This window comes from Telopea speciosissima, chromosome 10 (assembly GCF_018873765.1).
Source record: "Telopea speciosissima isolate NSW1024214 ecotype Mountain lineage chromosome 10, Tspe_v1, whole genome shotgun sequence".
Taxonomy (NCBI): domain Eukaryota; kingdom Viridiplantae; phylum Streptophyta; class Magnoliopsida; order Proteales; family Proteaceae; genus Telopea; species Telopea speciosissima.
In genome coordinates, this window is record NC_057925.1 from 46,478,067 (window position 1) to 46,504,513 (window position 26,447).

The window sequence follows — 26,447 nt, forward strand, 5'->3', positions numbered from 1 at the left end:
GGAAGTAGAATTCTTTCATGAAGATAGCCCAGCGAGTATGAGGTGATTGCCAAAACCTCCAAGTTAGCTTTCCCAATAGAGCCCGGTTCTGTATGGTTAGGTCACAAGAGCCCAACCCCCTCTTTCCTTTGAACGACAAAGACATTTCCAAGAGATCCAACATATATTATTCTTATCTTCCTTTCCCCTAGTAAACATGAGATGTTGCCCTTCTTAGTTTGGAGTGGTGAGATGCCGTTAATTTAAGTGTGAGGCTGTGAACGTATTCATTGGTATGACCACTGATTTCAAAAGCACCTGTTTCATCACATAAGCCAATAGATGTTGCTTCCACCCTTGCACCCTTCGAGAGGTATTTTCATTGATCTCTATAAATAAGTTGGCCTTAGATATCCTAAACTTCGTGGGGAGTCCGAGGTATTCTTTAGGGCCGTCACCATATGGCATCTTGAGTATTTTTTAAAACCACCGTTTGAATTTGGGTAAGGTATTGGGGCTAAAGGTTAACGAGGATTAATTGCAATTAATGTGTTGTCCACTTATTTGGTAAAAAAGATTAAGGCATCCTTGTAGATTGTGTATTTCTTGGAATCACCTTAGAAAAGAATAAATAGTCACTTGCAAATAATAAATGAGTAACTTGGGTAGTTTGATTGTGCATCTTCATATCATATATAAGACCTCGAGACTCTGGTTGAGAGAGGAGATAACTCAAGGCTTGGTAACAAAGGGCCAAAATGGCAGGGTATAAAAGGTTTCCCTTTTGTGTCTTATCTCTTTTACTCTTCATGTAAAATGATATCGTTGCCCTCCTATGTACAATACCGTTTTGTCGCATCTCATTGGTGTGCTCCTCATATGCCTCTTGCTTAGGTTGCGTTTGATAATTCTCCCTAAGAACAGAAGACCACCAGATGGGTACCTCGGCTAGGGGTGTCAATTTAGGACCAAAACTGGAAACCGGAACCTATCTGGACCGATAGGAACCATAATTGGACCACCCAATAGCTTATTGGGACGGGTTTGGTCCTAGTAATATACTCTTGGTCCGGGTCTCCCAGCGGTTCCAGAACCAATAACCCATTAAGGACCTGGTAGCACCAGAACTGTTGGAATTGAATGATATGTAAACAAATCGAATGAGAAATTAGAAACCTGAAACCCTAAAAGGCTTTAAACCCTCACCTTTTAACAACATTACATTGCTTGGGACTTTTAAGTGGCACTCTTTTGTTGCTCTTTTAGTCATTTGTATATGAGTTGAGTTTGAAAAGGAAAATAATGATCTCTTAAATTGTCTTCTTATTTATATATGCATCAATGTCTTTACTTGGAGCTTTACAAGATAAAGCTTTCGTTTTCCTGGAGAAACTTTCATTGTCCTTGTTTTGGGCTCAATAATGTTTGAAACCAATTAGGAACTGGAACCGGACCACTCATTAAGTAACGGTTCTAGGTCTTAGATTTGGATCCGGTAAGTTTATTGGCCCGATTACAGTCTTAACACCTTAGAGCTGGAACTACTAAGGATCTGGACCGGTAGCCCAGAACCGGACCGATTGACACCCCTAGCCGTCCTCGGCCCTAATCCACTGGTGTAATTTTCAGAAACTCGAGGGACCTCTACCGAAATTTAATCAATTTATGTCCACTTCCCACTTCTAAAGTTCTAAAAGCCGAGCGGCAACGGTGTACGCGAATATGACTGTATGAGACAGTGCTACGCTCGGAGTTCGACCACCGTGGGTCGTCGAAGCCATGGCGACGACTTCATTGTTTCGATTGATCCGCTCTCGTTTCCACATCGATCGATGCTTCTCGTCTGCATCTCAAAATTTTGGACCTCCTCCTATTGTTCCGCAACGAAGAGTTGTTGTTACTGGTAATCCTTAGTACCTCTTCTCATCCTCCCCAATCTCCGGGCCGGTTCTGGCACTGAACCAAAATTTGATGTTATTAGTTCGAGTTGTATGTGAATTTAGAAAATAATTTGCAGGGTTAGGAATGGTTACACCTTTGGGCTGCGGAGTGGAAACTACATGGAAGCGACTTGTACAGGGTGATTGTGGAATTAGGGCGCTGTCGCCCGAAGATCTTAAGATGAATGGGTTCGATAGGGAAATGCAGGTTCATACGTTTGATCAGTTGCCATCCAAAATTGCTGCTGTTGTGCCTTGTGGAACCAAGCCGGGTGAATTTAACGAGGACTTGTGGCAAAATTCCAAGGTTACTTATTTTTTCCTAATTCATGTGTTGTAGCATAATACCTTTTTTACTGCTCAGTTTAATGTGTCTGATTTAGTACTCAATATTAAACCTTTATTAAGAAAGGTCGTTTTTCTCTCCACATAATCCGTGCACCTGGATCCGCAGAACTTACTTCATTGGTACTCAACCTATCATCTTACTTCTTTCATCAGTCCCATACTCCCATTCATCAGGCCTCTCTATTTATTATCAGAGGAGTTCTAAAGTTGTTTTTAGCGAGTCTTATGCTCACCATTTCAAGTGTGGAGATTTTTGGACATACTCCAAGAAAACATTGGAAATGACCCATAAAAGATTAGAAATGCAGAATTAGAGTTGTATGGAAAATGGCGAAGGAGTTGTACAGACTTTGTCATGGAAAGTGAGCTGTAATTAACAAATGGAAGGAGGCAACAATGTTTATTCCACTTGGGAAACAAATCTCGTGTACATTGAGCTTGTGTTTCCTAGGTGTTTATCTGCATTTTCCTTATGCATCCCTTCAGCTTTATGCAAACACATTTGTCAGCAATAGTGTTCCCTTACAGCTGATTAAATTTTGATTCTGTGCTGTCCCCTAAATGCTCAATTTTGGGATGCAATTGGTGCCACAATTGTGATTGGAACTTCTGTTTGGATTTGGACTGGTAGTACACATTTGTTAGCAATAGTGTTCCTTACAGCTGATTAAATTTTGATTCTGTGCTGTCCCCTAAATGCTCAATTTTGGGATGCAATTGGTGCCACAATTGTGATTGGAACTTCCAATTGGTGCCACAATTGTGATTGGAACTTCTGTTTGGATTTGGACTGGTAGTACACATTTTCTTTCTTGACCTATGTTATTGGTTTTATTAGGTCTGTAATTTCTGATTATTATATTTTATGTTTCTACAAGCTTCTTTTCCCTCCTTACTCAGGATAGACCCATTGCAAGGTTCATAGGCTATGCACTGTGTTCCACTGATGAAGCTCTTAAAGATGCAAATTGGTTTCCAGCTGAACATGATAAGAGAGAACGGACGGTGAGCGTTCACTTGTTTGATAATTACATGATAATGTCTTTAGAGCTGTTCAGTGATCTCTGTACCTTTTACATTGCTAATGTAAAGATCACCAGGGCGTTTCCATTGGTGGGGGTATTGGAAGCATTAGTGACATTTTAGATGCGGCACAGATGATCTGCGAGAAGGTTGGTTGGTCTTAATTGCGGCATATGACATGTAGTTCTGCCAATAATGTAATATGATTTTATTTTTCTTTTCCATTGCAGCGTTTACGATGGCTCAGTCCATTTTTTGTCCCACGGATATTGATCAACATGGCAGCAGGTCATGTGAGCATCAAATACGGATTCCAGGTGCCTGAATTACATGAGATGCTTTATGATAGTAAATATGTCAATGAGTTTATTGGTGGTTCACACTTGCGAACTTATTGAGCAGTGTTATCAATTGGTGTTCATCTCTTTTATTGCTCATATCTGTTGACTTCCCTTGAATAGTCAAATTGCTCATGATTTTTGAGCATGATGTATTTATCCCCTTGAATTTCTACTCCAAATGTAAAGAAGAAATATGGGGAAGAAAAAGAGATGATTAAATTAGATAAGGTCCATCAGTGAAGTAGGTTAGTTGTGTCAGGTTAGTGTGGAGTTAGGATTGTGCCTCCTAAATGATTTGACCTGCCAATTGAACAGTAGGATCAACGAGTTCTCAAATAAAGGGCTGAATATGGTTTACATCACATATTCTTCAACAAATCTGGGATCACCACATGTTTTCAATATTTTAGCTCTTCAATATGTTATTTCCAGTATTAAGTAATTGTTGCAAAGTCTAAAGTATGATTCTAGGGACCAAACCATGCTGCAGTAACAGCTTGTGCTACTGGTGCGCATTCTATCGGTGATGCTGCAAGAATGATCCAGTTTGGAGATGCTGATGTTGTGGTAGCTGGAGGAACAGAGTCTAGCATTGATGCTTTATCAATAGCAGGATTTTGTAGGTAATTACCATCAATTTCATCTGGTCTGATGCCTTTGAGAGTTTCTGCTGCAGAAATGATCCTACTTTAGGGCCTCTTCGGTATCACTATTCATTTTCATTATGGCCTATTTAAGAAAAGTCATTAATAAAAATTATTTTTGAAAAAAAATGAAAAACTGTTTGGTAGCTACTAGACATAAAAGAATATAGAATGAGAAACTGTTTGGTAACTACCCATGTGTAAATAATTTCTATTACATTTTTGAACAAATGGGTGAAGAAGTTCTCTCATCACCTATCTTCTTTCCCAAATCAACTCTAAACAGTAAAAATGAAGAGAGTTCTGAGAATAAAACCTAACATGGAGGGAAGAACACGAGAGTATGAGACGCTTTTCAAAGAAAACCATCTCTGAAACCCGTACACACCTCAGTCATTGAGGAAGATAGACAACAGAACCCTTTTTTTTTTGTTGCTGAACTATTTTTATGCTCATGATATAACTATGGTAATGTGCTAAATTCAAGGATACATCATGCTTAGCTAGTTCTTTTCCCATGGCATTCTTATTTTATCATGATTGTGATTTTTTTTGGGGTACTAATTTCGTCTGGTTTTTAATAAATGAAATGTTTGTCTCATATGCAGGACAAGGGCTTTGACTACCTCATATAACTCTTCCCCAAATGAAGCATCACGGCCCTTTGATTGTGACAGAGATGGATTTGTGTAAGAATTAGCCTTTATTTGAAAAATCTAGAGAGAGTTCACTTTTATCAACCTTAGCCATAACTATATATACATGTGGTGGATTGGAACCAATAGTGAATTTGTTGCTCCTAAGTGATTGAAAGAAGAGAAAATCAACAAAATCAGATGAACTCAGCCATTTGGTTTTACTTTTTTATTCTCCCCTTTGGATGGGAGAGAGATGTTCAAAAAATCCTTACATATTGATTTGTTTGTCTTAGATGTCACTTAGGTAGTCTCATTTATTGTTGGAGTTGAATCTATCATATGGTGACCACATGCCTCAATTCATGTTCAAGAACAGAGATCCGTCCTCATTATCTTCAAGGATGCGTGTGAAGACGTGGATTTGGTCTATGGGTTCAGACTTGTGGATTTGAAATTCATAAATTTGAGAAATCTTTCATTTGGGTGCATTATTGGAGGAGCGTATTTGAAATTCATTGTTGGATTTTTAAGGGATTTTATGAATTTGGAATTTGATTAGCATTCATTAAGCCAAAAATTTCAAGCCATGCACCTATAAAATAGTCATGATACACAGAATTGAATCCGAGCCCTTCTTTGAGTCGCATAATCCTAATCTTGTACCATTGGACATCCATAAACTTGCTGACTCCTGAGAGAATTTTGATCATTTTAAGTAATTAATGAGCCCCATTGCTTTGTCTTGAGCATCTGTTATTTTGCTCCATCACACCAATGATATGTCTGGAGCATTCATTATTGTACAGGTTTCATTTTTGTCACCGACGTTTTCTGTCATTTCAACCTCTTTGATGAAAATTATTTTGATTTAGTTTAATTGGAGCATGGTTCAAGGGCTCGGTTTCTTACCGAGACGAAACCTACCTGCAATACCACTTTGTACCTGGTTTCGACTTAAATTCGGATATTTCGCAAGTTTCAATTTGAACCTGGGTTAACCACCTATATAAGTTCAATTATCCCCATTGAAACTTGACGAAACCTGGGCTCGAAACTGGTTCGGCACATATTTATTAATGTTTTTTTTATTTGTTATTTCATTTACTTAAAATATTATTCATAAATAAGCAAATGCCCCCTATTTGAATCCAATAAAAATAGTTAAAAAACTAAATTCCAAAAGGATAAAAATCAACCCCCAGTTCAGGAATAAAAATTGGATTTTCGGCGGTAGGTGAAACTTTCAACTTTAAAATGCTGGTCTTTTTCTCAAATTTAAAAATTCCATAAATCTTAATATAATAAAGCATTGTTAAAAACCAAAAGATCGGCAAAATAATCTTTTGTTTTGATGTCTAAAAGTTTATTTCCATTCAGGGCGATTTAAACAGCATTCGCGCACACCAAGTAAGGTTTGACTGGAGCATAACTCCTTCAATCTAAATCATATTTAAGCATTAGAAAAAGCCCAGCATTTGAAGGTTGAAAGTTTGTCCTTGCGCCAAAAATCCAATTTTTGTTCTTGAACTGGGGGTTGATTTTTTATCCTTTTGGAATTTAGTTTTTTAAATTATTGTTATTGGATTGAAATAGGGGGTAGTTTCTTATTTATGAATAATATCTCAAGTAAATGAAATAAATAAGTTAATAGTTTGTGTTGATATGTTTGGTGCATCAACAAACTATCCCTAACCAACACTGTCGGGATTGAGTTCCATGTTAACTATTGTCTTTGAAGTTTGAAAAGAAGTTAATATACTAATATGAGCTCTTTGAGAGAATTAGCAAGTTCGGTTTAGGATTAGTGTGTTTGATTTGTGATATTTCTAAGGCGTTTCAAAAAGCATCCTCTTAGATTTTGTTTTTAAATTCCAATTCCAAGGGTTTGAAATTCATATATCAGCCCTAAATGAGCTATTTGATTTGGGGTAGTTGGAACTCAGTTCCAAATCCACTTGCACCCCCTCCCCCCTCCCCATTCCACCCCCCCCCCCCAAAAAAAAAGAAAAGAAAAGAAGAGAAAAAAGGTTATCAAATTTTGTATTATATTTTCTTCATTTTGATATTTGTTGGTTTGAATGTCCCATTTAACACATTAACATTACAGGATAGGTGAAGGAGCTGGTGTTATGGTGTTGGAGGTGAGTCATGACGTGCTTTTCATTGAGTAATTTAGTCAGGGCCTTCTATGAAAATTGAATCTGAGCCATTTGTCTTCTTTGTTATGTCTTCAAAGTTGAGTGTCGCAGCAAATTTTAACTTGTCTGTAAGGTGTTTATATCATTTTCGTATTAGCATTGCACAATCAGATATGCTTTGTTTATATCATTTTCATATTAGTATTGCACAAACAGATATGCTTTCTTTACTCTTTCATCAATTGGGAAGCCATATATCTTCTAATTTGTCCTTCAATTTTAATTGAATTGTCAGTTTAGACTGGAGGCATTCAGGAACTATTGACATTTAACTATGAGGGATTATATGAATATTAGGTTTTAATTTTGTGTATAAGTTTTAGTGGTATTTCATTTTCCAGAAAATGTGTGGAGGATGACACCATTCATGTGTATCAATTTTTTCTTGAAATAATTGAAGCTCTCTTCACAAGTTTAAGAGAAAGATGACACGCCCCCCAAAAAAAAAAGAAAAAGAAAAAAAAAGTGGTGTCTTATGGAGTCGAAATCCAAATTTCTACTTCTTTAATCTTAGGACTTTGCTTCTTAGAGGATGCCTTTTAAGAAAAATACTGTGAACTCCCTAGATTATTTATGAGCAATAATATACATCATCTTAGAGTATTTGTAGAAAACATAATAAAGTGGCAGAAGGTTTCACACTGCATGGATATTATTGAATCCCGAAAAATAAAGCTATTTTATTCCTCAGTTGAGTAGGCAAGGAGATGGGCATGTGTCAGTGGTTCAGTGTCCAATACATAAAATCCTAAATACTTGCCAAATGAGCACGTCTATATATGTGAATAATATTCAAGTTCTTCCCAAGTTCCCATGTGCAATCACCTAGGTGCGATTATATTTTGTTTCCTCGTCATGCCACTGCATATAATATGTTTTCTTTCTGTGGGGAATCTCCCTGATGCAGATCAAAGGTACTCAAAGGAGTAAAAGAACTTGAGTCAACTCAGTAACTCAGCTGAGTTGACTCAGTCATGAACTCAGTTCCATAATTGTCAAAGCATTGCCTAGGTGTCCAGATGGATTTTGTGGGATCTAGGCAATTGTTGCCTTAGTGATATTGAACCAAGTTTGGCCCTTAGTTATGCTAACTATACAACAACAACAACTCAGCCTTATCCCAACTGAATGGAGTCGACTACATAGGTCATAGCCCTCCAACCAGCTATATTCGAGGTCATGCTTGATACAAGGTCTAAGCTATGTATGCCTTTCCTTACCTCTTCTCCTAAGGTCATTTTAAGTCTGCCCTTAGCTCTTTTAGTTCCTTAAATCTGAATCAAATCACTCCACCGTACTGGTGCATCCAAAGGCTTCCGTTGAACATAGCCATGCCACCTCAAACGACTTTCTCGTAGCTTATCATGTATTGAGTTATTCCCAAATCAGCTTTAATATGATCATTCCTTACTTTATCCTTCCTAGTTTTGCCACTCGTCCATCTGAACATCCTCATTTCTGCTACATTGAGTTTATCTATATGATGCTTCTTAACTGTATAACATTTCGCACCATACATCATAGCCAGTCGTATGACTATCCTATAAAATTTTCCCTTTTTAAGTTTTAAAGGAATACGCCGATCACACCACTCCGGATGCACCTCTCCACTTCATCCAACTTATTTTAATTCTCTGTGAAACATTATCCTCTATATCAGCTTCTTTATTTATGATTGAGCCAAGATACCTAAAATAATTACTTTGCGGATTTCCCTCTCGTCAATTTTCACCACCTCATTATCCATCCTAGTGTAACCAAAGTTATACATCATATACTCTGTCTTCGTTCTACTTATATCTTAAAACCTTTTGATTCCATGGTTGATTTCCATAACTCTTACTTGGCGTTAATCACTGGGTTTCTCTCATCCACCAAAACAATATCGCCAGCAAAAAGCATACACCAAGGAACCTCATCTTGAATGTCTCTGGTTAAATCATCCATTATAAGGGCAAACAAATAAGGGCTTAAAGCTAATTCTTGATGTAACCCAATTGTAATTGGGAATCCACTACCTTGGGCCCCTACAGTTCTTATACTTGCCACCGCAGCATCATACATATTTTTAATTACGTTCACGTATTTACTTGAAACACTTCTCTTCTCTAGTACTTGTCAGATTAACTCTCTAGGGAGTCTGACATGAGCTTTTTCTAGGTCAATAAAGACGATATGGAGATCCTTCTTGCACTCTCTAAATCGTTCCATAAGTCTCCTAATTAGGTAAATAGCTTCCGTCGTGGATCTTCCTGGCATAAAACCAAACTGGTTCTCCATAATACTAGTTTCTTGTCTCAAGTGGGTTTCAATAACCCTCTCCCATAATTTCATAGTATAACTCATTAGTTTTATGCCTCTATAAGTATTGCAGCTCTGAAGATCACCTTTATTTTTATAAATCGGAACCACGATGCTTCTTCTCCATTCATCTGGCTTTTCCTTGTGCTCATATTCTTATTGAACAACTTGGTTAGCCAAGATAAAGCACAAATTCCTAAGCTCTTCCATATTTTTATTGGGATCTCATTTGGGCCTTGTGCCTTGCCTACTTTCATCCTCCTTACAGCTTCTTTTACTTCAGCCACCCTAATTTTTCGTATATATCTACGACATGTGTGTCTTGATGGATAATTCAATCTTCCGGAACACTATTACTTGAAGCGTCTTCATTTAGTAGGCTGCAAAAATAACCTTATCTCTTCTTAATGTCCTCATCCCTTATTAGTACTTTACCATCTTCACTTTTATTACATCTAACATGGTTAAGATCTCTACTCTTCCTTTCCCTCACTATAGCTATCTTATAAAGAGCTTTTTTCCCTTTCTTTGTGCCCAGATTGTTACACAGATTTTCATATTTCTTCATCCCTTTCTTTTACCACCATCTTCTTAGCTTCATTTTTGGCAAATTTATACCTTTATAGATCCTCTACATACTCCTTAATCTTTTGCCATGTCTTAAAACTAGTTTTCTTAATCTTAATGGCTGTTTGAACCTTATCATCCCACCATTAAGTCGCTTTAGAGGAATGACGTTTTCCTTTCGATTCGCCTAGGACATATTTAGCAACCTTCTTAATACACATCTCATTTCACATCGTATTAGTGTCTTCCTTAAAGTCCCACTTTCTTTGTTTAACCACTTCACTAGTAAATGATTTCAAAGTATCTCCTTTTAAGCTCCACCACCTTATCCATGACCACTAATCTATGTTGTGTGGTTAGGCTCTCCCCTGCTATAACCTTACAGTTCTTACATAACAATCTATCGGACCTTCTAGTTAGGAAGAAATCTATTTGATTACTATGATATCCACTTTTGAAGGCAATGCTCCTCTCTCTTTTCAAAGTAAGTGTTTACAATGGATAACTCATAAGCCACAACAAAATCTAAATCGAGATCCCCTCCTCAGTTCTGTCCAGAACCGTATCCTCCATGTACACCTCCATAACCTCTACATTCTTTCCCAACATGTCCATTCAGGTCACCCCCTATAATAATCCTTTCTCCTTGACGAAAACCTTGCACTAATCCATCAATGTGTTCCCAAAATTGTAACTTACTGCTTGCATCCAATCCTACTTGAGGTATGTAAGCGCTAATTATATTGGCAACCTCTTTCTTCAGTACAAGCTTGATGGATATAATCCTATCTTCGAATCTTTTAACATCTACCACATCATTCTTTAAATCTTTATCTACTACTATGCCCAATCCACTTCTATTACTTTTATCCTTTGTATACCAAAGCTTAAAGTCGTCCAACTCCTTAGCTTTTTACCCTTCCATCTAGTTTCTTGAATACATGCTATGTTAATCCTTCTCCTCATAACATATATCAATTCTAGACTCTTACCTGTTGAACATTCAATGATCCAAGATGCTAATCTAGTCCTATGCTTTATGCCAAATATCATTTAAGTAAATGCTTATTTCATTTACTTAAGATATTATTCATAAATAAGCAAATGCTCGCTATTTGTATCCAATAAAAATAGTTAAAAAATAAAATTCCAAAAGGATAAAAGTCAACCCCCCCCGGGTTCTATAGAATAAAAACTATATTTTTGGCAGTAGGTGGAATTTTCAACTTCCTATTGTTGGGGTTTTTCTCAAATCTAAAAATTCCATAAATTTTAATATGGTAAAACAGTGCTAAAAACCAAAAGAGCAGTAAAATATTCAATTGTTTTGATGTCTAAAAATATTTTCATTCAAAATGATTTTGACAACATTTGTGCACAACACCAAATAAGGTTTGACAAGAATATAACTTCTTCAATATAAATCTGATTTAAGCAATTTTGGATTAGTTGGAAAGCTGGTTTGGTCCTCTACCTATTACAAAAAGTCTCATGTAAAAATAAAATCATTTGATCAGTCGAACTTCTAAGACAACAAGAACATTTCTCTAAATTGGGAGCAATTTAATCACTTTTAAATAAGATCAAATTTTCTAAGAACAATATAAACCAAATGTGAGACTAGGTATACCAAGACTATGACCAATTCCAAGAACAATTTAAACCAAATGTATGTTTTGATTGTTTCAAACTTCAAATAGCTTGTTTCTTTAAGTTTGCTGTCTTCTAGTTCTATTTTTATTTTTGATGACTTGATGTTGCTTAATATTGATTTTTGATGACTTGATGGGACTTAATGTTGGTTTTTGATGATTTGATGTGGTTTAATGTTGTTTTTTGATGATATAAGGTGTACATTGTAGCATACTAAATAATGTTAGAAAAGGGGGGGAAATAAAAAATAACACCTGGGCGCCTTGGTTGCCCAGGCAGGCGGGCGCCTTCGCCTAAGCGCTTTGACACCCCTCCATCCTCTTGGGTCACCTTGTTGCCTTGACAACTATGCTCAGTTCACCCAGTTTTGGGTCAGTATGGACCAGCAACCAGTCCCACGCAGTAATAGGAGCCATGATAGAACTGAAGTTTTTGATAATAAAATGATGCAAGGCCATGGAAGCTTCTGACTTCTGTGAGTTTTTTGGGAACCGGACAGTCAAGGATGCTCTTGACTTTCTCCAGATCAGCCTCAACACGTCTTGAAGACACAATAAAACCCAAAGAATATGATCTTAGGTAACGTAAAGGAGCACTTCTTTAAGTTGATGTAGAGCTTTTCAGCTTGCAGAACTCGTGGAACATGGCTCAGGTATTACGTCCTTTTAAGTTGATGCAGATAAAGATACTCAAAGAAGTACCATTAAGGGTGTCAATCGGTACGGTATCGATAATCTGGTACGGTACATATACCAGATACCAGATACCAGATACCGTACCATACCGGATAAGATGTGTATTTTTAATACCGATACCGTACTGACTTGGTATGGTATATATTCAGTATAGAAACCGGTATGAATTCGGTATAAAAACGGTACAGGGTCTTCTAGAGTTCAGGTACAAGAGCAAGGTCGACAAACAGAAATGGGTTGATGGCATTAGAAATCTGCTACGCCAAGCTGGCTGTATTAAAGAAACAGATTAATCCATGGAATTCTTAAATATTAACTGAAAAATTTACTCTGCATATAAGTTCCATAATAGAGGAAAAGCTCTCTTGTGGTTTTCCTTGTCTTGTCGTACTGTTTACTGGTGAGCGATTAAACATCGTACCCTTCATCTTGGTGTTGAAATAGAAGTGTTCTATTCACGCAAAGCAAGAGGATGAAACCGATGAATGGATTGCAGAAGGCCAGAAGGCAGAAGCACCGCCGTCACCCATCAGCCAAGGTACTAAAACTCGGGTCTCGGTGCCAACTCGACTCTTGGAAAACCGAGACGAGTCGAGATCTCGCCGAGTTGGTGCATTTTTTTTTTTTCAACTCGAAGCCTCAACTTTGGGTCAACCCAAGATCTGGACCCGAGATCCGAGATCTCGCCGAGATATGTCGAGTTTTGTCCAATTAGGTAAGGTATTTAAGTGGTAGGTGGGTTAAAATAATGGGTTGAAACCGAGATCCAACCGAGATCTCGCTCGCCGAGATATTGCACTTTTGAGACTCGCAGGCAATCTCGTCTTGAGATTTCAAAAATCCGAGAAACTTGGCGAGATCTGGCGAGATCTCGCGAGTTCTCGAACCTTGCCATCAGCTGCAGAGAACTTGAGAGTTGAGAGAATTAGAGAAGGCCGAAAGGGAGAATTCGAGAATGGGAGATTAGGGTTTTCACTTTCTAGTTTGTTTTGCACTTGTGCGTGTTTAGTTATAATAGAAAATTTACAAATTTACCCTCTGTTCGTTACGTTATTCGATACAGTATATGTCATTCGGTACAATATATGCCATTTGGTACGGTATCGGTACATACCGAACGGTTTCATCTTAGAAACTGATACCGTACCACGACCAATACCGTTTTCTCACTGTACCGTACTGAATTTGCAACAGTATGGTTTTATGCGGTCAGTTTCTGTTCCAAATTGACACCCTTAAGTACCATAGGAGATTTAGAGCCCGAGTCAACTTAGTAACTAACTGAGTTACTGAGTTGACTCAGTCATGAGCTCGGTTCTCCCAATATTTAGTCAGTTATGGACCAGCAACCAGTCTCCCTTCGGGACACTTTTTAGTATTCTATTTGCTTCTTGTTGCATTAATTAGGTACTTGTACTAGTTGTACTAGAGTTCCACTTTGTTGGAAGTCTATCCTATCTCCTCAAGTGTTTTAAGTAGTCGAGACACTATCTCTTTAAGTTTTTTAAGTGGTAGGGATACTCCAAAAGAGGCTGTTGGCCAAAGGGGTTTCCTATTCTGTTTTGCTTTGTTTTTTTTTTTTTTTTTAAAATTTGTTTATTCCTTGTTTAGTTCCATTATTCTCTTTAATAAATAAAACATTAAAGGGGGCTACAGCCCATGATTTGTTCATTCAAACAGCTATGGCTATTCTGAGTTCTGTGATGATGAAGCTCTATTACAGTTGTGATTCATCCGTCTTGTTGTGGTGTGTCAACAAGTGGTTGGTGGTGATTCCAACCGAAACCAGTGGTGGTAATGTTATTGGTTACATCTTTCTTATTCTTATTCTTCTTTTTCTGCAAATCTGATTTCAAGTAAGTACAACAACAACAACAACAACACAGCCTGATTTCAAGGAAGTATTCTGTGCTATATTCAAACATTGATTGATGGTTTGATTCCAACAAACTTTTTGACTTCAATTTCATTCTCACTTACTGTTTCTTACTTCTACTACACTGTTAGACGACTGTTTCTTACCACACATTAATTTTTAGAATGGATATCTACTGCTATTCTTAAGTTTTGGAATTCCTCCATACAGTGGGAGACTACTGAATCTCCACATCCAACCTTTTGGATTAGACTGAGATTTTGGCCTAATGTTCTCTCCCTCAAGAATAGTGTTCGACCAGACTTCGAGTCAGATCAGAATCTTTGGTCTGTTGTTATTAATCCACCCGTTGGATTAGCATATGTTCTTGATGTTCTGTTCTCTATTGTTAAGTTTATCTTTAACCAGAATTTGGGTTGCATATCTGATCTGTTGATATATATTTACATTAAAATCTGAACTTGTCTTGTGTCTATAATTCTTGCTTGTGGTTGGTTTTCTGAAACCTATTCTTAGGTGGATTTAAACCTCATCACACACACACACACACACACACATACACACACACACACTCTCTCTCTCTCTCTCTCTCCTTCCCGGGTCATTCTTTTAGTTGTTTTCCATATAAAGAAAAGAGATGCATAGAGTGCATGGAGTATCCAGTAGCATGGACATGCATTTCAGCTCCTGACAAGCTACAAAATGAAAAATAAGTATGTCCTTGTTAGTTGTTACACAGCTCCTGGCCTATCTCTTTCTTTCAAAACATTCCCTTTCTTAGAGACAGCCGAAACATCAAAGTTTTCAGATGTTGGCGCCTTTAACTGTTTCCCCGAGGATTTTGGTTGAATTTCACTGCTTCTTGGATAAGCATTTAATTCCTGTTTTCTTAGTTCTTACAATTTTTCTTTGGGCATTATAACTTCCATTAGGAAACAGCATATGACTAATCTTAATGTTTGGGTTGACATGGTAGATATCCATCTATTTCATCCAATTTCTCTTCTGAATGTCAATCATAAGTTCCAAAATCCAGCAAGTCTTCTATTTATCTTGATTGTAGGTTGATGAGTTGTTCTGGTTGACTTCCATGTGATTAGAGATCTCATTTTTTCACCAGACAAACCATTAATATTAGGGAAAATTACATGATTATCTACATTTGAGTTTCTTCTTACTAAACTAGCCAGTCATTGTTTAGCCAAAATAGTAACCTTCACTCCATCTAAATATATTTTACCATTTTTACCCCCCAAACTACCCTCTACATCCTCCTTCTCCGATCACTCTTCCCTGAAATCACCTCGCGCAAGTCTGCAACGCCCCATCCCTCCCCTACCCTCGGCCCCGCATACTTCTAAATTTAATTTTTATTGTTGAATGAAACTCCTCTTCTAGTGCTTCTCTTGCACCAAAAACCTGCAGCAATTTCCGCTAGACAGTCCACATCCGTGAGTCGGTGAGTATTCTCTCTCTCTCTCTCGAAATGGAAAGAACAGCTCTAAGCTGCTATTTAGATTGATCCCATGATCTGATTTTTGAATTTTCAATAGTTTCTATGCAAGAATAATAGATGACGGTTCGGTTCTGAATTGTTTGTGGTTGGATCTCTAATTTGGAGCGGGGAAAGAAATGCGAGACGGGAGACCTTATGTTTTTACGGCTGGTTCGAGATTTTCTAGTGGTGATGGAAGGCAAATCATCCTCTGCAACTCCGAAAATGTCATTAATGTAGGCGGAGAAATCGCTACAAGCTTACAAGTGGTTAAGCATATTGGATTCGGGAGCAGCGGCTGCCCTGCCATCATCCACAAACAACGCTGGTGTCCAAGTCGCCAGGAGGAGGTTCTATTACTGGGTTTGCATTCCTTTTTTAAGTTTACTCTTCTTATTCTTCAAATCCGCAGGGGTTAGAAGGAGACGGCAAGTCGTCCGAGGAGAAGAGAGGTGTTGCCTGCAGGATTTTTATCAGGAGAGGGGGACGGCAAGTTCGTCTGCCTGCAAACCCCATAGTCAGACGGTAGATATGGGTGTCCAATTGAATGAAAACAGGGGTCTCCACCAGTCGGTGGCCTCAGGTTCCCACCCCATCGTTGGGGATTCTGGAGCAGCGGTGGTGTTCCGATTTTGACAAATTAGGGGTAGATTCTAGTATGCTTCTCATTGCATAGAGGATGGGAGGGAATCAGGGAAGAGAGTGGTGAGAAGGAAATGCGGTTTGAAGAGAGTGGATTGCGAACTTACACCAAAGGGAAGGGGCTAGGTCGCCGGACATGGTGTGATCGAGGGGAGGATCAGGAAAGGGATAAAAATGCCAAATAAATATATGCCGGTGAGGGTGGATACTGTTTTGGTTATTTTTGTAATACTCAAACTGGATCTGTCTAATTCCATTAAACTAAACAGGGAGTGGTTAAATCTGTAAACCAAAACCCAATGTTGCCTAATCTGGTAATTTTCCCTTAATATTATGCTTTCAATAGATTGTTGTGCCATGTTCTATCCTAATTTTTTCTTGTTCCCAACTTGTCTATCCTCAATGAATGTCAGGTTCAGTTTTGGGTGTTTATGTATTTAGAAGTCAAGGCTATTGCTGTTGTCACAGGTTTTCGTGATAAGTGTTTATTTGTGAATGAAGGAACTTGAGCATGCACAAAAGCGAGGTGCAAAAATTTATGCCGAGATTCGTGGTTATGGGATGTCAGGTATTTTCCCCCCTTTTATGGCAAATGGTTGTATTGCTGCTTTAGTTTCTCAATTGATTTGATGGTTTTTTTGTATGATCTTAACATCTTCAGGTGATGCACATCACATTACTCAGCCACACAGTGATGGGAAAGGAGCTATCTTGGCCATGACACGTGCACTAAAGCAGGTAAGCTGATATGCTTGACTCTGAACTGGTTCCTCCCTGCTGGCCCTGAACCCCAAAGATGTTATTTATTTATCAAAATGGTACTGCCACACATGCTGGGTAGTGCAAATGATAATTGGATAGTTCTCAGTTGGGACATATCCTTTCCAAATTAGATTTGATCAGATGTTGACCATCTGGCCTATCTTATTCCTTTTGATGGTCGGGGAAAAAGAACTCACTCTACTTGTTTTACTAATGGATGGCCAGGATTTGGTCTGATTTTGTCATGGTGGGATGGAATATTTGGGTTCACACTAATTGTGCAGCCTTTATACTATTACGCAGGGTTACTCGTGCATTGTAGTTTGTTTCATTTTGTGCCATTATAACAGTGTATTAATTAATTTCTTCTATTTATTGTTAAATGTGAGAACTATATTTAATCAAAAGAATGTTTTGTTTGTGAAAGAAGAATATAATTATATTGCATCTTCTTGGGATAAAGTAGCAGTAGCCAGTGTAAAGGTGAGAACAATTAAGTTAGTCATTAATTGTGTGGATGCTTCCAAGCTATTGCATTAATCATTTGCTCCCTCTCTGACAATATATGATTGTACGGTATCATTCTGACTGCTGTGGTAATGGTAATGTTGACTTCTTTTAGACTTTTCTTTAAGCGGCAGAAATGAAGGGATGATAAACTTTAACAAATCAGACTGAATTAAGAAATTCATAGAATTTCAGCCAGCAAGAAGCTACACAAGTACCAGTATGTCAGTAGAAAAATGAAGTCTTGAGTTTAAGCAAAACCAGATGGATAAATTGAAAGCAACGAATAGTTGGCTACAGAAATTTAAGAGGTTTCAAATGAAATTTTTTAGAGAAGATACTTAAGTTTGGGATTTATGGTACTCCATCATAAGTGGTAGGATCCCTAGAGTATGATCTCAAGTTATGAACCAACGGAAATGAGGAAAAAGTCTAAAGGGGAAATAATCTATGGTGTAAGAAAAATAGAGTCAAATCAGTGATGTAGAACCAGAAGCAGCAGTAATAGATGAACTGGAATTTAGAGTTCTTGAATTCAACACCATTATAACTAGTTCCAGAAGGCAGAAGGTTCTTTGCCTGCCCACTTAGGAAGGGGATCCTGTGCTGCCCACTGTAATTGTGCCACATGGACGAGTGATGTGGCTATTTCGACTGTTGGCTAGAGAGGACATGGTCTGGATTAATCACATGTCACTTTTCAGGGTCTAAAAGGCCATACCTAGTGCGCAAGGCTCCTGCGTTTAGCAGGGTCTGGGGAGAGTCAAATGTACGCAGCCTTACCCCTGTTTCCAGAGAGGCATTTTCCAGATGTCACTTTTCAGGGCCTAATTCAATTGAATACCCTCCTGTGTAGTGGCATGCATCTGTAAATGTCCATGCACACTGACTGGTACTTTGACCACTATTGTGCACTCTTCCATTGTCCTGATCTTTGAGAGCTCTATTAGGCCACTTGAGTACTTGACAAACTATGTCTGCGCTGAAATTTGATATGTGAGCAGAGGACCTTGGAAAGCACAAAACGTGGCAAATATTTGGTTGGCGTGGAAAGCCCTTCTCAGGTGGCTGTGCTGAAAACCAATGCTCATTCTAGATTTAGAGAATTGGGTATAGATGGGAAAAATACACACCTATCTCTTGAGAACGTATCTGTGTCATGGTAATCCTCAACCAATCGAATGGATGCATAGTAACCCGTAACAAGAAAAAGTGGGTGGAAATCCACTCATGTAAGCAATAGCTCTTAGAGAAAACTGATTTAATCGTATTTAATATATTCTGTAATTACATTTGCAGCCCTGGTTTATAGACTTTATATGGTTGCAAGCTGCCTTCTGTTCTAATTTGACTCATTAAACAAAGATACGAACTCCTGAAACACTTGCTAAGCAAAAAATGGAAGTATGATTTGAATCTCTGAGACCATTGGGACAGAGTAGAAATTATTTAAAGGCTAATTGGAATCTCCTGGACTACTTCAGGGAATAAAGACACCACATATATGTACTTAGTTAAAAAGGAACAACCAATCAAAATCTTCATGGTTTCATGATAGAAAAGCAAGGGAAACTGGTATTGGTGTGGACTCAAGTTATATATAAAAACCTAAGAAAGTATATCTATTGCTGCAATTGTTGTATGCCCTCATGGAAAGTTATGGGGCTTGCATAATGTAACCTTGGTCTTCTTGGTCCCGAGTCACATTGAGTTTTGACCTTAAGCTTCTTGATTCACATCAGTTATTTTTTCATATCCTGCAGTCTGGTCTTCATCCTGATCAAGTGGATTATGTAAATGCGCATGCCACGTCAACACCCCTGGGTAATTTTTGGACCCTTAGCCAATGCATTTATTGGAAATGACCTGCTTGTGCTCATTTTGTTACTGAAACATGTCATTTCTGCAGGTGACATGGTCGAAGCAAAAGCTATCAAATCCATTTTTTTTGACGATTCAACTTCACGTGCTTTGGCCTTTTCCTCTACAAAGGTAAAGCTTGTTGCTTCTATTGACATTTGGATTCCTACTTTGCATTCCTACTCATACCTTGCTTTGCAAAAGAGGGAGCTGGCTCCTGGCCATTGTTACTTTAAAAATGTGATTCAAGTGTTGGCCAACTTCCTAAGACGTTTTACTTGTATTGAGACAAGTTAATCACAGAAGTAGAATTGTTAAAGAAAACAGAGAATCTGAAATCCTAGTAGAGGAGCCTTGGCCTCCTTTTCTATGAGAAATGATTTGACAGTGGGCCAATATCCGAAGAGAACACTCTCACCTTATGAATGTATCACTTCTTCTTGGTTGTGTTTGTGATGGAAAATGAGAGAAACCATCAATATCAAGCTCAGGGAATGCTAGGAACACAAGCATTAAATGATTGTTTGCCCCAAGGATACAGTTGACCAAGGGTGGGACCTACTGTATCAGGCAATACCAGCCATTCCAAGAACTTGTGTTGCACATAACTTGTGTCCGTAGCATTTATATCAAGCTTAAGTTGTTCCAAAAACTAGAGAGGACCTCTCTCTCGTCATGGATGAACTATGGAATCTTATTATACAAATGGAAATCTCTCTTTGGCTGTTTCCAAAAACTTGTTTTCCTTAAAATCATACATTCCTGACTGCCTTAATACTAACCCAAATGAATGCTTTTTGATCATCATGAATTCGATACATCCAATGATATCAGATAAACTGTACTCAACTCAGTTACATCATTCCTGTTCCCTATACATGTTAAAATGGTTTGGCACTTTGGCTAATGGTTTCTATGCTGGCTGATAAGTTGACACAAACCCTCCTACTTTATCCTCGCTTGGGAGTGGTGGTGTGGAAGGCACTTTCAAAGATGAACTATACCCTTCCCATGAAGAGAAAAGGTAATAGGCTTGTAGAAAGAGAGGTCTTATTCTTCTCTTTTCACAGGATGTGAACCTCTGTCAACATGTATTCCTTGAGCAGTCAGTTTTTGTTGTCTTAATTTTATACCAAGAATATCCTTCCAATAATATTATTTTTCTTTATTATTTAACAGATGGCTGTTGTGGTCTTGCATTTTACATGTTAGTTTCATTTCAGGGTGCTACAGGGCATCTCCTTGGGGCGGCTGGAGCTGTGGAAGCAATCTTTGCAGTTTTAGCTATGTATCATGTAAGGGTTTTCCTTTAGGCTACAAATGTAGTTAGAAATGTCCCTTTTCAACATCATAGTAAATTATAGTGGAACAGGAAAATATATTGCAGCTTGGTCAATATTTGGTTTTTAAAGGTCTTATTAGGGGAAAAAAAGATGGATTATCAACATAGTTCTATTTCTAGAAATAATAATAGAAGACCTTGCAAAAATAAATTCAATTCGATTATTTCGAAGAACAGACTAAATGAATCGAGTGACAATCAAAATAGAAAAAAAATTCTAAAATTCTATCATTAGAAATCAGATTATTCATAAATTTTCCATTCAAGTCAGATCCACAGACTGCACAAATTATTCACTAGCAGAAAAAAGAAAAGAAAAGAAGAATCTAGCTAATAGGACAACCCAATTAGAAATCAAATAGAAATAGCTTATTTCTTTTTAACTTCTGTGAGGTTTAGTTGGTACTCCCCCCACACTTTTACCTGATTCAATTTGCTAATGTTTTTGGAACACATTGTTTTTTCCTTGCCAGGTTTAGGCTCTCTTTGGTTGGATTTCAATTTCAATTCCAATTTCTGTTCTGTTTATGCAAAATCATTTTGAAAATGAGAAATTGAAATCGTTTGGTTACTAGCAGGATGGATTCTAGAAAGAGAAATAGTTTTGTTTGGGTTATGTGCAGAATGAATTATGTGACACTAAAACTTTAAGATATTTCGTTTTAGAAGTCTAACTATAGCATTTGAACAAATTGGCCCACACAATACGGATTGGAGCCTTTAAATGCTTCTTTTTTAGCACTTATGACATTTTTAGACTCTTCTCTATCCTCCTTCAAAACTGGAGAACCTTCCCTTCAATTTTCTCATTCCTCCTAGAGGCATCTCCAAAAACCTCCCTACTTGACTTCTCTCCATCTTCCTTCAATAGATTTAACTTCAACATAAATCTGTGCCCAGTCCTCAGTTGTAGCTGTTCTACCATTCAGGTAGATTTAGTAGAGATACCAAGAACTCAGTCACTACATAAAATGATCAGTAAGAGTATCTACCAAAGGCCTTCTGTGCGTGAAGGATCTTGATTATGAGAGTTTGTGTAAGCCAAATCTGCCAATGATATGTCAACCATTTCATTTCCAGCATTAAACTTAGTAAACTGTTTCATGCCTTTAGCACACCCATGCTGCCTCTCAATTTTTCTCTGTAGATGACTGATGTAAATTGGCTGTCTAAAACCAGCCGCAGGTGTAGGGATTCTTCCCTACACCAGCAGGAGTAGCCATCGGGTAGGTGTAGGGGAATCCCTACACCAGCAGCAATCGTGGGCTGAAGTTAGGGTTTTTAATTTGTTATTTTTTTAGTTAGTCTTTTATTGCATTGTAATCCTGATTGGGATTCCTAGTGCAAGTTTGAATCCTAGTTAAAAGTCCTAGTTAGAATTCTTAGTTCAGTTATGAGTCCTAGTTATGTTTTGAGTCATAATTAGAGTTTGTTTTCTTTTCCAGCCATAAGGCTATAATTGAGCCCCCACGATTGAATGAATAGGAAATTTGCTTTTGCAATTGTCGCTGTCCTAAGATAGGCTGTGAGGGTGAGATACCCAGGTTGAGATAGCCTTCACTGCCTTTCTCTCCATAGATCAGCATTCAAGTATTCAAGTTGTTCAATTCCGCCATAGCCGATAGTTGAAGATTTAATTCAGTTGCTGGTTTTCTGCTACAAGGATCCCTAAGCTAACAAGTAAGTTCATACCCCCATCCCTTAACCCTTCTTCTCCTAATCCTCTAAACCCAACCCTAACATTCCTCCATACCCTGAATTCTGTCCAGGTCAATCCAGCCATTAGAATCCATCCAAACTTGGATCGAACAACCCTTACACCCTTAGGAGAACTCGACCTGAACTCCTGCCCTTAACCCTAACTCTAAACCCTAGATCTCTTCTTCTTCTACTTTTCCAAAACCCAGAAACCCAAATCCTAATTCAATATTCATCTTTGTTTACATACTCAACCTCCATAAAACATCTCAGGACCTTCATTGGAAGACTTCTCTTCAACTTAACCTAACCCTACCAATCAAAACCTAGATTCCATCTAACCTTAACCCTAATTTCAAAGTCTCACATATTTTGACATAGCTGATTCCTCCAATCCGTAGCAGATCCTGGTTATTGGTTCTAGTTGGTATTCTAGCCATCTAGAATTACATTAATGACATAGCAATATCAAATTTTCATCCCAATATCCATTTCCCTTTCTGCCAGAATCTAAAATTCTCTCTTTTCAGAAAGTTAACCATTTTACTCTGCTCAGAAGTTTCAGGAAGGAAAAGCACCCATTCATCTGAAATAAAGGGGTCTTCAAATTTTACTGAAATTGATGGAGTCCTATTATTGCCTATGTCAACATAAACCAATCATGATCTCCGAAAATAATGCATCCCTGATCAATTCCCGAGAATGTCTCAAGACAGGAATTTGCCAAGACCTTTTGTTGTTCAAGATAGAATTGTCATGAAATAAGCAAAACACAGGTGGTCTGCCTTCTCTTAATATTTCTAGAATTTGACCCTTTATCAGAGGTCTTCCAGTTGAAGGTCCATCACATCTCTATATTTAATTTCCACCTGCCTCCATCCTCTTGTCAACCAAAAATTATTAACCCTTATCCTTTTCTTTCGGAAAATCAGTCGGGACTCTCATTCCTTTTCTCCAAGGAAGGCAGAATTAAATTCTGTGCTAACCTTAAACACCATCTGTACAGCCTCCTTGACTCCACCTACTCCATACCTCTTCAACCTTCAGCATCTCTTCTTGAAAGGAAACACCACCAGGATCAGAATCTTGAAGCATATTCCATTGGTAAGGCTTTTGTTCCAGTTTAACCCCACCCAAATGTTACTCAATGTGGCAATAATTTTCTATCCAAGATTAATAATGCAAGTCGTAACAGCACTCCTGGCAGCCTGATTCTATCCCGACCCAAATTATTTACCTCACAATCCTCATCTCATCAAACCAAAGGGAGAGTTAATTACAGGGGTTCCTAGATTAGAGGAAATTCTTACTGATTTTCCAACTTCTACAGAGTCAGGAAGGTAAAGCAAGACATTTACAGGTGTTCCTCATTTTTTCTCGAGTTCTAAGGTTTGGTGTTGGAAACCCTAACCAACTCGGGGATTCTCGGTCAAGGGGATGAAATGAGAGATGGAGAAGTAGAGAGGGAGAGGGTGGGATCTTCCAACAACCATTGGCAACTTACACAAGAAGAGGGGGTGAGACAAATCAATTTTACCAACAGAAATTAAACTCTAATCTCAGAACAGCAAGAGATACAAAGAAATAGAGAGGGAGACAGTTACTTAGAGATACATGAAGAGAGAGTGGAAGGGAGGAAGAGAGGGAAAGTCGTAAAGGGAGTATTTCTTGGTGTGTGTGTTTGGGGGGGGGGGGGAGGAGAGAGAGAGAGAGTACCTTGGGGTTCTCCCTTTCCGTTCACCTCTGCACTTTTCCAACGATCTGGTATAACTTCTTTCTCTATAAGCATTGGGTGAGAAGGCATTAGGGTTTTATATGAGCTTTTAAAGCAATTAAGACCATGCTTTGAGTCATTGCAAACATGTATTCTAAAACTCTTCAGGGTGAAATTGGCTTAAGTGATTTCAGTCCTCCGAATTTTAAACAGCTCCTCACCTATTTCAGGATTTCTACTTCAGCTGAAATAGGGTACAGAAATCATGCTAAACACTTCAACCAAAGAAAACCTTAGCCTTTGGCACTATCTAAGTCTGATATCCTTTAATACAGTCGTGGCAACATTTAAGAAACTGATTTGCCCGGTTGAAACCCTTAAAGCCTGCATCGGGATTTAAGGTTGCTGGCACCTGATTCAAATTTGTAGAAAATGTTAAGAAAAACGGAGGTCACTTGTAAAATAGGGGTAGTTAAACCTAATCTTTTTGCAGGAAGGGGAAAAAAAGATCTTGCATAATCAATCATGTTTGGTAAGCGCTTAACAAGGTGTCATTTCCTTCTATTCTCGTGGTTTTACTTCCTTATCTTTGTTACTAATCTCATCCCTCCCCCTCAGTAACTAAAAAAAAAAAATATTTGTCTGCATAGGCAATTCCTTGCTTGGGGAACCTCCCTTTCTTAGCTACTGCCCCAATGCTTTGAATACATTCTCCATTATGAAGCCACCATGATATAGAATTTTTTGTTGTGGTTGGCATGAAATAGCAGAATGAAAATCTTCTTTGGTACACGGTCTATTGTTGTTTATACTTCCAGTTCTAGCTGCAGAAGAGAAAATTTTCAATTTCTGATTAGCATTTGCTTTGCAGTTACATTCTATTCAAAGGCAATAGAAGAAACATTTGGGTTCAACTTTTTGGATGATGTTTAAAGAGTCTAGTTGTTTGAATCAGACAGGTTTTAATCATACAGATGTGTTTAGACTTTTGAGTTCCGGATGGTCTAGCATTGTTAGATGCGTGTCGACTCAAACATTTACTGGTTAATTATGTGTAGAGTATGCTAGCAGTATGAATTTGTAGGGCTATAAACTCTGAACTGCCACTCCTGAGATGTGGGCTTTCAAATGTGAAAATAAAACACGAAAATTGTGATGCCTACGAATAACTGGGAGGGGCAGTTCGTAAAGGTTAGAGGTTGTAGCTCCTACTTGTTTGTACTGCTAGCAAGGGGCAGTTTGTAAAGGTTAAAGGTTAAAGGTTGTAGCTCCTACTTGTTTGTACTGCTAGCAAGGGGCAGTTTGTAAAGGTTAAAGGTTGTAGCTCCCACTTTTTTGTACTGCTAGCAAGGGGCAGTTCGTAAAGGTTAAAGGTTGTAGCTCCTACTTGTTTGTTCTGCTAGCATTCCTCGTATATGAACATTTGTTACATTTATTTTGCTAGCTAGTAGCGATGAGAGTTCACATCTTGTTCATAGGTGTAGAATTAGAACTGAATCTACATCTTTCATACAGTCTCATATCATAGGGTGCTTGATTTTTTGTTGGCAGGGAATTGCACCACTAACACTGAATCTCAACCATCCAGATTCCATTTTTCTTGATGGCTTCATGCCTTTGACTTCCTCAAAAGAGATGCCAATAAGAGCAGTACTCTCGAACTCCTTTGGATTTGGAGGAACAAATGCATCCCTGCTGTTCACAGCTGCCCCATAGTGGGTTTCAATCTTTGCTGAAAATTGATAAGCAAGAGGAATCAACTCCAAGTGCAAACGGAGACAACCTTTGAGTTCGGAAATTCCACATGGTACTTGGATGCACCTAAGGGTCCTGAAAAGCAAAATTGGTCCTTGAACCCCTTTACATCAACAATTGAAGTGGAACGGATCCTGTCACTTTTGAGAATTGTCTTTTGAAAGCTCTATTACAAGACTCTTGTAAAGCCATTTCAGGATAAGTTGTGTACAAACGTGAAAAGACTTGAAACTTGGTTTTCTACACTAGAAGATAGGAATCTTTGATACTAGAGATAATTTTAAGGCACTGAATATGCTAGGAGTTTTGGTTGCAAGGGTTTGTTCATGTAGAAACAGTACATGTTGACAAATCATTCATTTGTGATGGAAAATGGGAATCTAGTGATAATTCTTAATCTTTATACTTGTACCGTTTCTGGTATTTAATATCTTAGTCATAACTATCTCCTTGGTCAGAAGGCAGTGAG

At 38.1% G+C, this 26,447-nt stretch overlaps 1 protein-coding gene across 3 annotated transcripts; it reads left to right on the top strand.

The window, feature by feature from the left end:
• The first annotated feature begins 1,689 nt into the window (after nt 1-1,689).
• Nucleotides 1,690-26,406, top strand: LOC122642293 (3-oxoacyl-[acyl-carrier-protein] synthase, mitochondrial). Of its 3 annotated transcripts, none has more exons than XM_043835731.1 (14): nt 1,690-1,882; nt 1,997-2,226; nt 3,168-3,272; nt 3,368-3,439; nt 3,521-3,607; nt 4,103-4,254; nt 4,884-4,964; nt 7,021-7,054; nt 16,842-16,908; nt 17,002-17,078; nt 19,373-19,433; nt 19,519-19,601; nt 20,693-20,764; nt 25,775-26,406. In XM_043835731.1, the coding sequence occupies exons 1-14, from the start codon at nt 1,759-1,761 to the stop codon at nt 25,937-25,939; spliced, it is 1,410 nt and encodes a 469-aa protein (XP_043691666.1). In that variant the 5' UTR covers nt 1,690-1,758; the 3' UTR covers nt 25,940-26,406. The 3 variants fall into 3 exon arrangements, with proteins under 3 accessions (XP_043691666.1, XP_043691668.1, XP_043691667.1); XM_043835733.1 differs by having other exon boundaries at nt 1,744-1,882; nt 3,173-3,272; XM_043835732.1 differs by having other exon boundaries at nt 1,772-1,882; nt 1,961-2,226.
• Nucleotides 26,407-26,447: the final 41 nt, after the last annotated feature.

Bases quoted from the DNA above. Each gene is read 5' to 3' on its own strand.
- LOC122642293 (XM_043835731.1), top strand. From the start codon at position 1,759: ATGGCGACGACTTCATTGTTTCGATTGATCCGCTCTCGTTTCCACATC. The intron at 3,440-3,520 runs GTTGGTTGGTCT...TTTCCATTGCAG, and splicing joins CACAGATGATCTGCGAGAAG to CGTTTACGATGGCTCAGTCC. The intron at 4,965-7,020 runs GTAAGAATTAGC...TTAACATTACAG, and splicing joins TGTGACAGAGATGGATTTGT to GATAGGTGAAGGAGCTGGTG.